Below are 16036 nucleotides of genomic sequence, written 5' to 3' on the forward strand. Positions count from 1 at the left end.
AGCACTTTCCAAAGACATCGCAGCGATGAGTATAAAGAAAGAACCACTTTTACGGTTGTTCCGGATCATCAAGAGGACCACTCTATGGTTCCCAGGTCCATATTTCAGTCACAAGTCTAAATTTAGTCTGATAACACATTTAGAAGCATTTTTCAAAAAACCTTGGAGCTCTACGTTCAGTTTTACGAATTGACCACTTTTACGGATGTTCCATTCCGGTCCGATGTTCTTCTGGAAAGCTATAGGAATACGTCATGACCAAATCTACAAATATAGGAATCTTGAACTGAGTTTTATGTAGGCGAATTAAATAGTTTCCCTAAAAATCGTGTAATTACGAGCAATTAAATAAAGTGAAAATGGAAGATGGTCTGTTTTTCACCTTTCTGACCCAGGTAACCACCGGTGAAGATCCGGCCTGGTGGCCTGAAACAACTTGACCATATATTTTTTCCATAAACAATGTACTTGAGCGAGTGAGTGTTCAAAATGTCATAAAATTTGGATCAGGTGTGTTTTTGGCATTTGGAATTTTTACCTGATATTTTACGGGATAACTACTGTAAAATTTCGAGAACCCTTAAGAAGTTCCAGGAGTTTCAGAAAAGTCCAGAGACTCCAGAAAATATCTGTAAAATCACGGAAACTTCACAGAATTCTAGAGAATTTTAGGGATGTTTAAAAATGTTCAGGACAGTTTCAAAACCTTCAGGAGATGGGAAGCACCTCAAGGGAATCTCAGGTCACATCAAAGAACTTTAGGGCACCTCAATTATTTTCAAAAAAAAAATTGCTGGAACTTTAAACTTCAACTAAGTTCCGAGAGGTTCATTAAATATATGGAAACGTTCGGGAAGTTACATGATCATCAGTAAAATGTGAGAACATATTAAGGGAAGTTTCGTGGTTTTAGTGGTTGATAACTGAAGAAAACGGTGGGATTTCAGCGAATATTAGAGGTCATCAAGACAGTTCCATTGATTTCAAGAAAATTTGGGAAAAATTTAAAGAAGTTCAGAAATCTCCAAAAATAAAATCCAAAGGATTTCAAAGAAGATCAGAGATTTTTTAAATTATATTTAGGGAAGTTCCGAGTACTTCGAGAATGATCAGAGAACTTTAGAGCAGTCCCATTAACTTCTGGTAAATGTCAACTTTCATGGAGTTCCGAGGAATTATGGGATATTCCGAGAATTTTCGGAATGCTCGGAAAACTGTTGTATGACTATCAGGATAATTTCCGGAACATTAGACAATTTAGCACAATACAGGGAATTCCATAGAAGTTCGGGGTGATTAGGAGAAAGTTGCGCGAGCTTCAAAGAATTTTTCAAAACTTATAGAAAATTATGAGAACTTCAAGGAAGATCTTCGAATTTCACTGCAATCCCATTAATTTCAGAAGAGTAGTGGGATCGTTTATAAACTGAAAACTAGCAAAGCCTCGAACATTTTAAGGAAGTTCAGAGATATTTCACGCAATTTGATTAACACCAGGAATACACGTAAAACATTAGGAAAGTCTAGACTTTTGGTAAAGTTCTAAGATGTTTAAGAATTAGTTCGATAATTTATGAACAGTTCCATAAACATCAGGAAAATTTAGGGAACTTCATTGAAAATCTAAGAACTACATAAATTATTTCGTTTTAATTTCATGAAAATTAAGGGAACCTTAAAGAAGTTATATAAATTTGAGGGAAGTTCAAAGAACTCCTTGGAAATTAGGAGTTTTCAAGGAATCTTTGAAGACTTTACATGAGTTCAGGAAACATCAGGAAAACTTCGAGAACTTCATAGAAGTCTAGAAAATTTTAAGGGAGACCCTAGAATTTCTGATAAACTCCGAGAACTCCAAATATCTTCCATGAACATTAGAAAAATGCAGGAACATTTAAAAAAAGTTCCGTAAGCTTCATGGCAGTCCGAAAAACTTCAGAGATGTGAAATTAAAAATTTCAAAGATGTGAAATTAAATTTTTGAGAGGACCACCGAAGTTCAGTGGTTATCAATGAAACTTAGGGATTCTTAGGACTATTCTATAAACTTCAGGGCAGTACCAAGAGCATTAGGAGAATTAAAAAAGAGAAGCTCCGAAAATTTCAGGGAAGTTCAGAGACGCTTAGGGCAGTTCCTTTAGCTTCAGGGGAATTCAGGAAGCTCAGGAAATTCAAAATATTTTTTTCATGATCATAACTACTCGGAGTTTCCAAATCTTGGAACAAACCTCAAACCAGTTCCTTTTACTTCAGGAAGTTTGTGAACACTTTTAGAAGTTCTAAGGGCTTCATAAAAGTACAGTGAAGTTCAGGGAAGTCAAGAGAATCTCGAGAAAATCCAGATTAATTCACAAAACTTCCGAGAACTTCAAGAAAATTCCACGATTTTTAGGACCTCTATTTTTGCTTTGCCTTAAGTTTAATATCTGACTGCAGAAAATAACAGTCACGTTCCCAGTTACCCCGTCTGATACATCTGTTGGAGATTCTTATTCTCGCTTAAATGAATGGCGTCTATTGTCTGTGTTGTTGATTTGCCCCACAAACCCTTTCCCCACAAGTAACCTAATAACGAACTCTAACCATCATAACCTCATTCTTCCATTCCAGAGCCCAGTGCAGCCCGTCCCAAGGCCCATGCTGTACGCTGGAGTGTACGCTGAAGCTCGGTGACAAGTGCCGCGATGACAACGGGTGCCGCGATCCGGCCTATTGCGACGGCACCATGCCGCTGTGCCCGCTGTCCATCAACAAACCGAACAAGACGATCTGCAACAAGGAGTACGTGTGCTACATGGGTGAATGTACCGGATCGATCTGCCTGGCCTACGGTCTGGAGTCCTGCCAGTGTGTCGTCGGGCCCGAAGATCCGGCGGCTCGAGCCTGCGAACTGTGCTGCAAGCAACCGGGCGAAGACAAGCCTTGTCTGAGTTCGTTCAACTGGAATGATCCACCATTCGACGTTCCGGATATGTACGCCAAACCGGGAACTCCGTGCAACGATTACAACGGCTACTGTGACGTGTCGCAAAAGTGCCGAGAGGTAGATCCGTCCGGACCGCTGGCCACGCTGCGGAAACTGCTCCTGTCGGAAGAGAGCATAGCCAGCTTCAAGAAGTGGGTTATCTCCAACTGGTACGCCGTTGCCTTGATAGCGGTGGTCATCCTTGCGCTACTGGTAAGTACCGTAGAATACGGATTTCCAACACAAATTCAGTTTATTTCGTTCTGTTTACCGTCGGTTCTCAGAAGATTCGCCATTCTCTACGGAATTGGGAAGACATTCCTTTGGATATTGAGAGTTATCGTGAGTGTTAAAGGCTACCCAACTGTTTTCGAAGGCTTCCCAGTAAATCTACCGTCGCTAGTTTTATTTTCGCTAGATATCCATTGCTGTTCCCCAAAACTTGTAGCCATTCACTAACGGTCGCTATTTCTCTCTTCCCTAACAGATTCTGAGTGCAAAACTGCTGGGCAGACGGACGAATCTGAAGCTCAAAACGGTCACCATAATCCACAGTGCGACGACGGAAACGGTCCGGCTACCGGAGGACAACAACGGAGTGATAGTGCACACGGCCGTCCGCACCAAGGTGCCGCTGAGAAAGAAAGTCCGCGGCGAGCGGTCCAAGTCCAAAACGGGTCCACTCCCACCGGGTCAATCCGTTCCGAAGCAGCTACTCGCAACAGCCACCGGTCCCGGCGGGGTAGTGACCACCACAGCAGCGGCAGCCGGAAACACAACCACGCTGATTCCATCGACCTCCAAGGACCGGTTCCATCTGTCCAGGTCATCAACGAGCAACCCCGCCACGGTAGTCATAAAGCAAGTCAAACGGCATGTCGGTAAAACGACCACCACCACCACCGCCGCCAACAGCGACAGTCCAAAGAAGCTCATCAAAAAGAAAAAGAAACGCTCCACCGCCACTCCCGGGGGTCCTTCGGATGAATCCCCGGTTAAGGAACCCATCACCAAGCAAAAGAAGAAAAAGACCAAATCGAAGCATAAGGAAGTGATCGACTACTCGTCCAGGAGCGACGCCCATAGTCATACCAATACATTCGGAAAAGTGCACCGATGGCTTCTGGAGTCGCAGATCGTAACGAACGCAACCAATCAGTTCGAGCACGCGTCCAAAGTCACCAACATGATGAACAAGAGCCTCTCAACCCCGGAACATCTGACGAGTACGACTGCGGCCGTAGTTTCCCAGCAACAGCCTCGGTCACCGAAGAAGACCCGCGTGAAGACCAAATCCGTCGGTAACATCAATGAAAAGGTTCGCCTGCAAGTCGTATACAAACCACCCTTCAAGTTCAGCCTGAAACTGTCCAAAAACGAACCCTCTGTCAAGACCCACATCGTGGCTGGTCCTGTGGGTAAGCGAAAGGGTCGAATGGTGGACAGGAAACGCGTCGCCGCTGCCATCCAATCCGAAACGCAACGGGGAAGAGCGGCCATTTTAGTGCGACCGGTGGTCACCCCCGACGAAGCCGTGAGTCCACTCTCGGAACCAAACTACGAAACCCTCAACCCACGCAACCCGCCCGAGGCACCGCCGTCCCCATCGTCGGAAACGCACGTCTACGAGAACGTGACGTTCAACAGTGGCGGCGGTAGTGGTTCCGGTCCAACCGAACTGCCAAACTCAGTGCCTCCCCCCATCAATACAGCCACCTTCCGCATTAACCGTAGTGCTAGTGGTAGTAACATAGTAAACCACCCCTCCGGTTCCCACTTCCGGAATCCATCGATAACCTCGGTGAGCCAAATCCGGCCCACCTCCTCCGGGCTGCGGGGCAGCTCGTCGAATCTCGCCACCGCCGGAGGTAGTCATAGCAATAGCAATAGCCGGGAACGGGACAAACACCGTCGCTCTTACGGTGGAGCGATCGGTGGCGAAAGCACCGAAAGTCTAATACGTTCCAGTACAACGAATCTGGCCAAGTCGGCAAGCAGCAAACGGCGATCCAGTTCGACAAGCTTGCACCAGCGGCACTCCGGTTCGACGTCAAATCTGCACTCGATGAAACGGCACTCCGGTTCGTCGAGTCAGTACCTGAACCAGGAACCGCCACCGTCGTTGTCGTCGCCGCATGAAGTGCCCCTCGGTCGGCGGCATAGTACCAGCGTCAGGCCAGTAGATAGCGGCACCGGTGGTAGCAATAACAGTAGTAACAGCATGAAGAAGCAGAAAATTTCCCGAACATCTAGTAGTACGAATCTGACGCAACGGCGCAGTAGTATAGGTAGTAGGCAAGCGTCCGCCGACCGGCACCTGTCGCGGCAGACGTCGTTGAATGTGAATCTGCCGCACAAGGGAACGGTGGCGGTGGATCGAAGGCCGCACACGTCCTCGTGCGATGACCGGCAGCAGGCGGCCACATTCGACTGGCCGACTGCTGGGCTGGTGCTGCCAAAGAAGCGAAACGACGATCCACTGCCGTCGGATTTGGAGGTTATGGTGTCGGATGCGGAGAATCTGGTGGGCGACAGATAACAACCCTTCGGATTCTGGCCGGGTGCCGGTGCTAGAGAATAGTTAGAGTTCTTCGTGTTCATATCGATTTTAAACGGCCGGACGGAAATGAGAGGGAGGAGCTGATTTTAACCAAGGTCCTTTCCGGGTCCGGATCCGGATCCGGAGTTTAGGTTCGTTTTTTTCTTTTATCAAGTGCCAATGTTAGGTGAAGAAGAAAGAGTGGAAGGGGAAGACGTGTGTGGGTGAGAAACATCAACATCAGCTTGCTTTCTTCGGGTATGTTTTAGTTTGGGAAAGATGGTTTGTATTAAGTGGAGTTGGTAGAGATTTAGACGTGCAGCTGCAGGTGGGCTGCAATAGAAGAATGTTCACGAATGGCAGCATATCAGGAAGGATACTTGGAGGGGGGGGGGGTGTAGGATATCTAGAACAGTTGGTAGGTAGTTGAAAGCTAGTTTGACTCGGTTTTGTCAAGTTGATTCGGTTGTCGGTTTGTCGATTCTGTGGTGCAATTAGAAATTTTGAAAGAGAGAGTTTTCAAACAATGAAGTAATTTATATTTGCAGCGATCAGTGCTCACCTTAGTTTACGTCACCTTTTTAGCTTGAAGATCAAGTCATGTGAAATCTTATGTTGAATTTGGCAACCTTAAGGAGCCTGGTAAGTCAATTTAAGAAAACTTCGGATCGTCCTCCATGAAAAGTTTATCAACACTGGTGACGAGCAGAAATCTCCACAGGAACCGTGCACAACCTCCTACACCGAAAACGCGAGAAAATTCCGTTGAAACTTACTGGAACCTCCGTTGGCAGCACCGAAATTGCACCGAACCCTCTCCACCGTGAACATGTGAAAACCCCAGTCGAAACTCCCCGGAACCTCCGCTGGTAACATAAAAATTCTCCAACGAAGTCGTGCAGAAGCTCCGTATGGAATTTTCATTGCCAACATCGAAAACCTCCACCGCAATCACGCCAAACCTGCTCCACCGAGAACGCGGCAAAACTCTGTCAAAGTTCCGTGGAATCTCCACCGAAATCTTGCGGAAACGCCCTGGAACCTCCGCTTGCAGAATCGGAAACCTACACCGAAACCGTGTGGAACTTCGCCCGCCAAGAGCGTAAGAAAACGCCATCGAAATTTCCTAGAATCTTCGTTGGCAGCATCTAGAATTGTCCCCGACATCATGCAGAACCTCGTCCGCTGAGGAGGCAAGAAATATCCGTATAAACTTCCTGGAGCTCCCACTGGCAGTATCTAAATTCCTACTGAAATCGTGCAGAACCTCCTTTGTCGAGGACACGAAAAATTTACTGGAACGTCCATTTGCAGCATCTTAAATCGCAACCGATATCGTGCGGAACGCCGTCCGCCTAGAACGCGAGAAAATTCCGTCGACACTTCCGTTGGCAGCATCAAAACTCTGTTTATCGCGCAGAACCTCCTTCGCGGATAATGCGTGGAAGCTGCCTGGGAACTTCCATTGGCAGCATCTGAATACTCTGCCCAACCGAAATCGTGCGGGACGATGATTTAGGCTCTGAACCATTTACCATTTTGGACAGTGAGCATGCATAATCCCCCTTATTCTGCGAGTCACGTGACTCTCTGTCACCGGTGAGGTGACTATTGTCACCTCACCGGTGAGAGAGAGTCACGTGACTCGCAGAATCGAGGGGAATGGCGTAAACGCGATGATCGATTCTCTTCGTCGATTTCCTCTTTTGTTAATAACTCGCTAGATTTAACGTTTCTCGGTGCGTTTGCTGTAGATTTTGATAGCCAATATTTACAACCTGTTACAACTTTGCATTGAACATATTCTAGAAAATTGTTTCGTAGCAATTCAAAGAGAAAATCGATGAAGAGAATAGATCATCGCATATACGCCCTTATGCATGCTTACTGTCGATTTGGTGGATTTTTAAGCTTTTGGTTAAAATTTGACCAATTTGACAGATGGAAAGTGATCGATTAAGGCTGTTTTCCATTTGGTGATTTTTCACTTAAATTTGACAGATGGAAAATTTTCAAATAATCCTGCTGTCAGACTTATTTCTGACATACCTGGTATCAATTTTGACACCTTTTCGAAAATCGGACGATCAACAACAAGGGGATTTTCAAACATTATAATTTATTTTCGAAGTGTCAAATTTAAGTGAAAATTTACCAAATGAAACACAGCTTAAAGGCCCAAAAAATCAAACGGAAAGTTTGACAGTTGTCACAAATGACATAACGATGCATAACCGCTGTCGATTTGATTCTAACCAGTTTTCAATCCGACAAGTAGGCTTACTCAGATCGTTCCGCTTCCGCTGTCATTCCGATTGGGCCTTAAGGGTACAACCAGGGTAGACGCGATTCGCGACGTGACGCGCGGCGGCCAATTCAAAAGAATCTTATTATTTATTATTATTCCTTGCGTGAGTCGTATCGCGTCGCGTGTCGCGTCTACCCTGGCCGCGGCCTAAGGTTCCGAGCCATTTGGGTTATTTTTTTTCAACTTTTGGATAAAATTTGAGCGATGGAAAGTTATCGATTACCCCTGCTATCCGAGCATGGTTATTTCTGACAGACAAGAAGTTAAATGTTGACAACCGTGGCTCGAAATCCGGTCGATCGATAGCACGGGGATTTTCGAACATAGAAAATAACTTTCGAAATGTCACTTTTAACCACGAGTCAGCAGATGGTTCACAGCCTAACCCTGATATCCGAGTGTGGTTATTTCAGACAGACAATAAGTTAAATTTTGACAACCGTGGCTGAGTTCTGCGCGAAAACCGATCAATCGGTAGCACAGGGATTTTCGAACATAAGAAATAACTTTCGAAATGTCACTTTTAACCACGAGTTAAAGTCTTTCCCTGTTTTGTTTGCTTAGGTATAGGTGTCAAAATGCGCCTGCTATGTTTTGACGTTGACATCCCACTGAATGGTTGATGCAACCTATAGAATTGAAGGCTGTGTTCCATTTGGTGAATTTTTACTTAAATTTGACTGATGGAAATTTTTTAAATAATGCTGCTAATTGTACTGGACTTATTTCTGACAGAGCAGGTATCAATTTTGACAGAAACCTCTTCGAAAATCGGATGACCAACAACAGGGGGATTTTCGAACATTATAATTTATTTTCTAAGTGTCAAATTTTAGTGAAAATTCACCAAATGGAACACAGCCTAAGGCCATGCTGTCCGTCGGTGATTGGCACTAGATTGCGAAACAGAGACCGAAGTTAAATAAAGGGATGGAAAAAAAAAGGCCATGCTGTGTCCAAGGGGTTGGTTACTTCGCACAGTGTGCCAAAAAACAACTTGGGCACACTCATTGGCACTTTTTGGCACCCATGGTGTGAAATTTTCACAATATATAAAGTTACTTACAACACTGGACTATCTCTGCGCCTACTCAGTTAAATTGATTCATTGTTGTTGATTTATACATTTTTGAGAATCGCAACCGTGAAGTCCGAAATTGGATTCCCTCCTAGCGCAGATCCTATTGCCCAGGCGCAAGAAGTTGTGGCCGACGATAGCGACGCCTAGGAATCGAAAGAGGAATGCCTGGAACAGAAATAGTCAAACAGTTGGAAAATGCTTCTGATTGACCGAGCTTCTCCTGGTTGTTCTTCCAAACTTCCTCAGGAATCTAGCTCTCATAGTCGGCTGCTTCCATGAAATTCTACAACGTGTCCTTGGTGGCATCGTTGCTGCACAGGACGAACGCTTCTGTCTTCATCTTGATCGACAAGTTGTAACCGCTTCGGGACGACCGCAGTTGCATGATTACAGTTCCGGGTAGGGGGCCACGCGAATACTGGCTACCTACTCCACTTTGGCACACGGCAACCGGTAGTACAGCTCCTTAGTGATAAAATAGATGCAGGGCGATAGTGAAGAGGTTTTCGGATGGGCAATCAAAGGAAAAACTCACGGATTGATAGAGAGAAAATAAAAACAACGTGTATTCACTTGGTTTGATTTGGTTGTAATAAAAACGGAAATGCAACTGTCAAAACGGCCGCAGCCGAAAATACCCCAGTGGTGTGGAAAAACAGTGGGGGCACATTGAGTGCAGTGGTTGCCATCTCAACACCCCTGCTCAAGCACAGCACGTCTCCAATCCTAGCTTGGACCGAAGAACTTTGAAGATAGCTGCACGCAGAAAAAAACATAGTTCAACCAAACAAAATCCGTTTCATTTTTAACAAAATTTTGAATAGAATATAGATCAATAAAATTGATGGAGTAATTCAACAAAACATTGAGTTGAAATAATACTTCAATGTTTATTGAATGGAACATCTGTTTTTATTGATTCAAAAAAATGTTTGCTTGCATCAACTTGAAGCATTATTTAAAGTAATTAACGTTTTTAGTTAGCTTGAAACATTATTTTTATTGTTTCAGAATCAAATTTATTTAAATCCCCAGGTTAGGTTAGCTAGTCTTTATTGAAAAATGAAGCAATATTTTTTATTTATTTATTTATTTAATTATTTATCAATTAGCCTATTCCGGTGCACCATTTGCTGCGTGAATGAGTTGTAGAACGTGTTGTCCTTGTGTGTCTTGATGTGCACCAGGATGTCGATTTATGTGCACCATGATGTTATTGTTGGTGGTAATTTTGAAGCGATTCTGCTGCTAACTCGGCTGCCACTGAGCTGCTGATGGTGACGATGCTGCTTCAACAAGGAATGGTTCTGTTGAATCTCCGGAATCAGACGTAGGTTGAAGTTGGCTAGATTCTGTTCCTCGCAGTTCGGTGAGACACAGGAGGTACTGCATATGCAGCGCCAAAGAATGAATCCGTCGATGTCAGTGTAGCCTTATTTCGCCCTGTCGCACGTCAGCGCTGAAATTGTAAATGCAAGTTAATCGAGAAACTTTATTAATCGACATTATATTTAAAACTACTTACTTTCGAAGATCAAAGTTTAAAGGCAGCTTTTCCATAAGGAGGAACTTTTTAACTATAAACAGCAACGATGTCGATATAGACTGACAGTTTGAAACGTGCACTTAAAAATTATTTAGTTATAACAATGAAAACAGTTTTAAACAATTTTATTGGTTTGATTTAAATGAACTTCTGCATTCATTTGAATCTTTTTAGTGAACTGAAGCAAATATAAATTTCGTATTAAATAATAACAAAATATTTTGTTAATTTACGCCTCAGTGTTTTTTCTGCGTGTAATCATAAGGTCTGCCTGTTGCTCTGCCGATCGCACGAACTTGATTTCGATCTTACCTTGTTGTACCAACTCACACAGGAAGTGGAACTTGGTATCGACGTGTTTCAGCCGCTTGTAGTCCTTAGAATCCTCGGCGATCTTGATCGTGGACTGGTTGTCCTCATAGATTGGGACAGCTCCGTTCAACGGCTTCCCCAAATCTGCCAGCAACCGCATCATCCACATGGTGTGACACGCAGCTGTGCATAACGCCGCTAGCTCCGCCTCCGTCGATGACAATGATACGGTCTGCTGTTTCCTCGTAAGCCAACTGACGGTACTCCCATACAGCTTCATCACGCAGCCGGAAACCGAACGGCGATTATTCGGATCGTTCGCCCAGTTCGCGTCACAGAAGACTTGCAGCAACGGTACATTTTCTTCCACCTTAAACACTAGACCAACGTCCGTCGTTCCCTTGATGTAGCGGAGAATCCGTTTCAGGTGGATCCAGTGTTCTTCATTCGGGCACGACTGGAACTGGCTGAAAAAGTTCACAACCGCCGCCAGATCCGGTCTCGTTGTGATCGACGCGTACGTCAAACACCCCACCAGTTCGCGGTAGGGCTTCGACGTTCTCTGCTTCTCGTGTCCCTTCTTCAGTCTCAGCCGGTTCTCCATCGGCGTCGAAACGGGTTTGCAATCCGCCATGCCAAAGCGTCGCAACAGCCCTTCGAAGTAGTCCCGCTGACTGATCTTCAGAACTCCTGCCTTCCGGTCACGATCGACTTGCATACCAAAGAATTGTTTGATCTCACCTTCGTCGGTCATCTCAAACTCCTCCGCCAACTTGCGTTTCACCGACTCCAGCATCTGCAACGACGAGCTGGCCAGCAAAATATCGTCAACGTAGATCACAAGGATCATCTTCTCCTTCCCAGTTCCACGCGTGTAGAGGCACATATCGTTGGCGCTCCGAACAAATTCCAGCTTGCTGATAAAACTATGGAACCTGTCGTTCCACGCTCGGGACGCTTGTTTTAACCCGTATATAGAGCGGTTTAGCCGACAGACCAGTTCACTCCCTTGCTGGAATTCTTCCGGCTGGGTCATATAAATCTCCTCTGCTAACTTGCCGTTCAAAAACGCGGTTTGACATCCATGGTGTGAACGAACATCCGGTTCTCGTTGGCCAACGCAAGTACAGCCCGCAGCGTGTCGAGCTTCACTACTGGAGAATACGTATCTGTATAATCGAAGCCTTGCTTCTGTGTAAAGCCTCTCGCAACGAGTCTCGCCTTGAACCGATCCGCCTTCCCGTCGCCGCCACGCTTTACCTTGAAGACCCATTTACAGGTGATCGCCTTCCGCCCAGGTGGCAGCTTGACCAGCGTCCAAGTTTTATTCCGCTTCATGGAACTCATCTCCTCGTTCATCGCAGTTTTCCACTTTGGCCAGTCATCACGCTGCTTCAACTCGGCGATCGAATTAGGAATGTCCTCAATGAAGTTCATGGCGTTCAAAGCAAAACTGGCATATTCCACGTCGAAATCCTTATGCCATGCGGGTGCCGACCGTACTCGTTGAGGCCGTCCGTCTCCAGTTTGACCAGGGGCTTCATCACCCAAGTTGTCATCATCAGCTTCTTCACCATCAGCGGAGTTGTATTCATCGTCTGAAACGTCTTCTTCCTCAGGACCAACGTCGCAGTCGTCGTCGGTCTCCTCGACGCTCGCCGGTGCCTCTTCAATCAACTGCTTGTCGGCATTGATCTGCTTCCGCTGCGGACGCCTTGTTTCGACGAAGTCTACATCGCGCGCTGTCACGATTGTCTTCTTTACAGGATCCCAGACACGATATCCATTGTGCGCATAGCCGACGAGGAGTCCTTTCCACGCCTTGGGATCGAGCTTCACATCACAGCCGAAAACCCGAATGTTCGATACATCAGACTTTCTCGACTCCCACAGCTCGAACGGAGTTTGCTTCTTCTCGAGCGCTGCAGTCGGACTCCTATTGACTAGGTAGGCCGCCGTCAACACAGCTTGCCCCCAGAACCTCTTGTCCACCGCCGAATCGTCCATCATGGCCCGCGCCTTTTCAACGAGCGTCCGATTCATTCGCTCGCTCAGCCCGTTCTGCTCCGGCGTGTATGGCACCGTCCACTCGATTTGGATGCCTTTGCGTTTGCAAAACATTTGGAATCGCTTGCCTCGATATTCGCCGCCGTTATCGCACTTCAGCCGCGTGATCAGTCGCTCAAACTTCGCCGTGACGAATGCCTCGTACTCCTCGAAACACTCCGCTACCTCGTCTTTCGACTTTCTCAAATACACCACCGTGAAGTGGCTCCAGTCATCGATGAACGTCACGAAGTATTTCATTCCGTCAAGTCCAACCGGCGTCACCGGCCCACAAACGTCCGTATGCACAAGCTCGAGCACTCGCGACGATCTTCGTTCTTCACGTGACGAGAAAGGCTTCCGCGTTTGTTTACCCACTACGCACGGTTCACAAACGATGGTATCACCGGTCGCACCAGTTGCATTCAACTTCAGTCCCGATACCATTTTGTTCTGCACCAAACACTTCAAGCTTCTTTCATTTAAATGTCCATACAGACGGTGCCACAGTTCGAAACCTTTCTGCACTCGACCACACGTCAACAACGAGGCATCATCCGCACTGTGCCTTTCGGAGTAAAGGTCTAGTCCATACAATTTATTCTTCAACGAACCGCACGCGACGATTTCCGAACCACTGTAAATGTTTACTTTTCCAGCCTCAAAAACGACGCGCAACACCGAAAACAAATTGCAACGCAGCTGCGGAACGTACAGAGCGTTTTTAATTGTACAGTCTACTGGCTTACCTTGAACCACCGCTACCACCTTCACCATGCCGGAGTATTCCGCTCGAATCGTTTCGCCATCCTTAGCCACCGCAATCTCGATGGGCTTCTTCAAACGATGCAACTTGCGTTGTGCGTCCTTTGTCACGCACAAGATGATCCGTAGCTCCCGAGTCGATGAACCACTGCGTCCGCTTCTCCTCGGAAAGGTTCACTCTGTTGACACTCACGAAACAAACACTCTTCCGTTCGCCAGACTCCGCCATATTCGCCTTCGAGTTCTGCTTCTGCTTCCGAGTGGACTTGTTCTTCTTCTCTGGACACTCGGCCAGTTTGTGGCCTTCCTTTTTGCAGCCAAAACATTTCAGCTTCCTTGCCGGCTTCGATCCGTAGAACGCTGCATCCGATTCGGAATGGGAAGACATATCCATGCCTTTCCGCTTCGTCTCTTCGTCAAGCAGGCGACATTTGACGAATTCGAGAGACAAGTTCTCCTCGGGCATGGTCTCCAATGCCGTCACAACACCGGCGTACGACGATCCCAGCGTGAGGAGCAGGTAACACACAACGTCCAAGTCATCCAAAGCAGCACCAGTGGCACGGTACTCTCGGACCAACTTGTCAAACAAGAGGAAGTGATCCTGCAGTTTACCTCCTTCAAACCGCATCGTCAGCATTTGTCGTTTCAAGTGCATCCGGCTGGCGATGCTGCGACGCTCGAACACCCGGTGGAGTGCATCCCAGATGTCTTTCGGTGATTGCTTGTCTAGCTGCGAGTCGTGTATCCTCGAAACGAGCAGCGATTTGCAGCGGCGATCTTTCTTAATTCACTTTTCCAGGGCCTTTTTCCTTTCTTCCTTCCTCTGCGGCGTGTCAGGTTAGCAGCGATTGGATTGCATGTCGGAGCAAACCTGCGGACCGTGTATTAGCGAGATGGGTAACCAGGCCTTCGCAGTGGAATATTTCACGCACACCCAAATATCACTTCCTTATCACCGTGTAGTGGCACCCGTAATAAGGCCCAAGTACATCTTTTTGCAGAGCCAACTGTGGCAGGTGCAAGCAGATTAGACCATTGACAGGTTGAGCGTACGGTTCGGGAGATAGGCGAGCATCTGGAAGCAGCCTGTAAGATTCAGAGTGTCTTAAATCATCAGAAGAAGGGTTTGCGGATGCACCTGAAAGGACTCTGGTGCGGTTCCTAAGCTTCCACGAAGAAAGTCCGCCGAAGATGATTTTCGTCTGTAAGCACCAAAGAAGCCCACACGAAGGAAGAGTTCAAAACGTACTTCAAAGCCGAGAGGCAATCCCATGCTTTGAAAGGGATGAATAAAATCAAACCTTGACGGCGGAGAATCCGAGCATTGCTCTTCCATAAATCTGGTGAGGTTAGGTGCGTTGATGTCGAAATTTGGTGTGATTTTACGATATCCGCTCACGTCAGGGTCACCAATAAGCAACGAAATGGCAGTCTTCTTCTAGTGACTGTGCACTTTACTGATGAACTAGCTAGGGTGGTACTCAATCCGCTTCTAGAGAATAGGGTGTACTTTATTGCGATGAGTCGAAACAATTTTGAAAATTTAGGAAGCCCGGAATGACGAGACTGAGGTCGGCCTTATGAGCTCTGAAATGGGCATAGCTCGTAGCAACGTTGGAGCTGCTTCATAGCTCATGGAGCTGCTTGATATTACCTTTGCCCCTGGAGTTTGTGGGCAGAACCAGCAGAAACGAAGCGCACCGGAGGAAACCACGGAAAAGGAGTTCTTTCGCAAATAACGACTTTTCTCTGAGAATACAGTATGTGGAATGGAACAAGATATGAAAAAGTAACTGTACACCTGCAACTGCTCGTGACGCTGGTGGTGTTTTAGTCTGCGATGTTGGCAGCAGCCATAGATGGCATCGTGATGATATGAGGGGTAGGAAACGGTAGTATGGTTTATCTGGAGATAGATGGTCGGTGATTTCTCCCACAGAGTTGACCCAAGATATATTTGGACTTCACCTAAGATAGAGTCGGTGTATATTGAGTCACGCCAAGAGAAAAACAGTGGAACTCGCATCACGGTTTTCGAAAGATTCCCTTCCCTTTCACTTGGCAACAGAGGACTTCTGCATCAACTTCAAAGAACTTCTAGCGAGAAATTAAATTACCGGCTGCAGCAAATTATTATATTAGTGATTTTGTCGGATTAAATCAGCAACATATATTACAAATTCTCATTACTGATCATTACCAAACGAATCTAATTACAATTTAAATGCTCACTGCGCTTAAATTTTATATTTTATTGCAATACCTTTCGTGTAGCTTTCATAGCATCGTAATGTTTATTTATTTTGCACGATAGGTAGCCAGTTTGACTGTTCAATAGGTAGACTTGGCTTCACTCTTGGCGTGACTCATTATACACCGACTCTAACCTAAGAGAGTCTCGTAATTCAAGCTGTAAGGTCTGTAGAATTGATTCATGAGACCATTAGGTCCTTTGGACATCTTTGAAAAAA

The 16036-nt window shown here is 46.0% G+C and overlaps 1 protein-coding gene across 1 annotated transcript in view; it reads left to right on the top strand.

Moving 5' to 3' along the window:
- Window positions 1-6124, top strand: part of Kul (Kuzbanian-like) — a 692619-nt gene extending 686495 nt beyond the window's left edge. Inside the window, exons 13-14 of the mRNA XM_065232791.1 lie at window positions 2611-3178; window positions 3453-6124. Coding sequence (XP_065088863.1) covers window positions 2611-3178; window positions 3453-5504 — 2620 coding nt within the window. The 3' untranslated portion in view covers window positions 5505-6124. The remainder of the gene's footprint in view (window positions 1-2610; window positions 3179-3452) is intronic.
- Window positions 6125-16036: the final 9912 nt, after the last annotated feature.

This window comes from Ochlerotatus camptorhynchus, unplaced genomic scaffold (genome assembly GCF_037179485.1).
Source record: "Ochlerotatus camptorhynchus isolate MF236.1 unplaced genomic scaffold, CSIRO-AGI_Acam_v1.1 ptg000374l, whole genome shotgun sequence".
NCBI classification, from domain to species: domain Eukaryota; kingdom Metazoa; phylum Arthropoda; class Insecta; order Diptera; family Culicidae; genus Ochlerotatus; species Ochlerotatus camptorhynchus.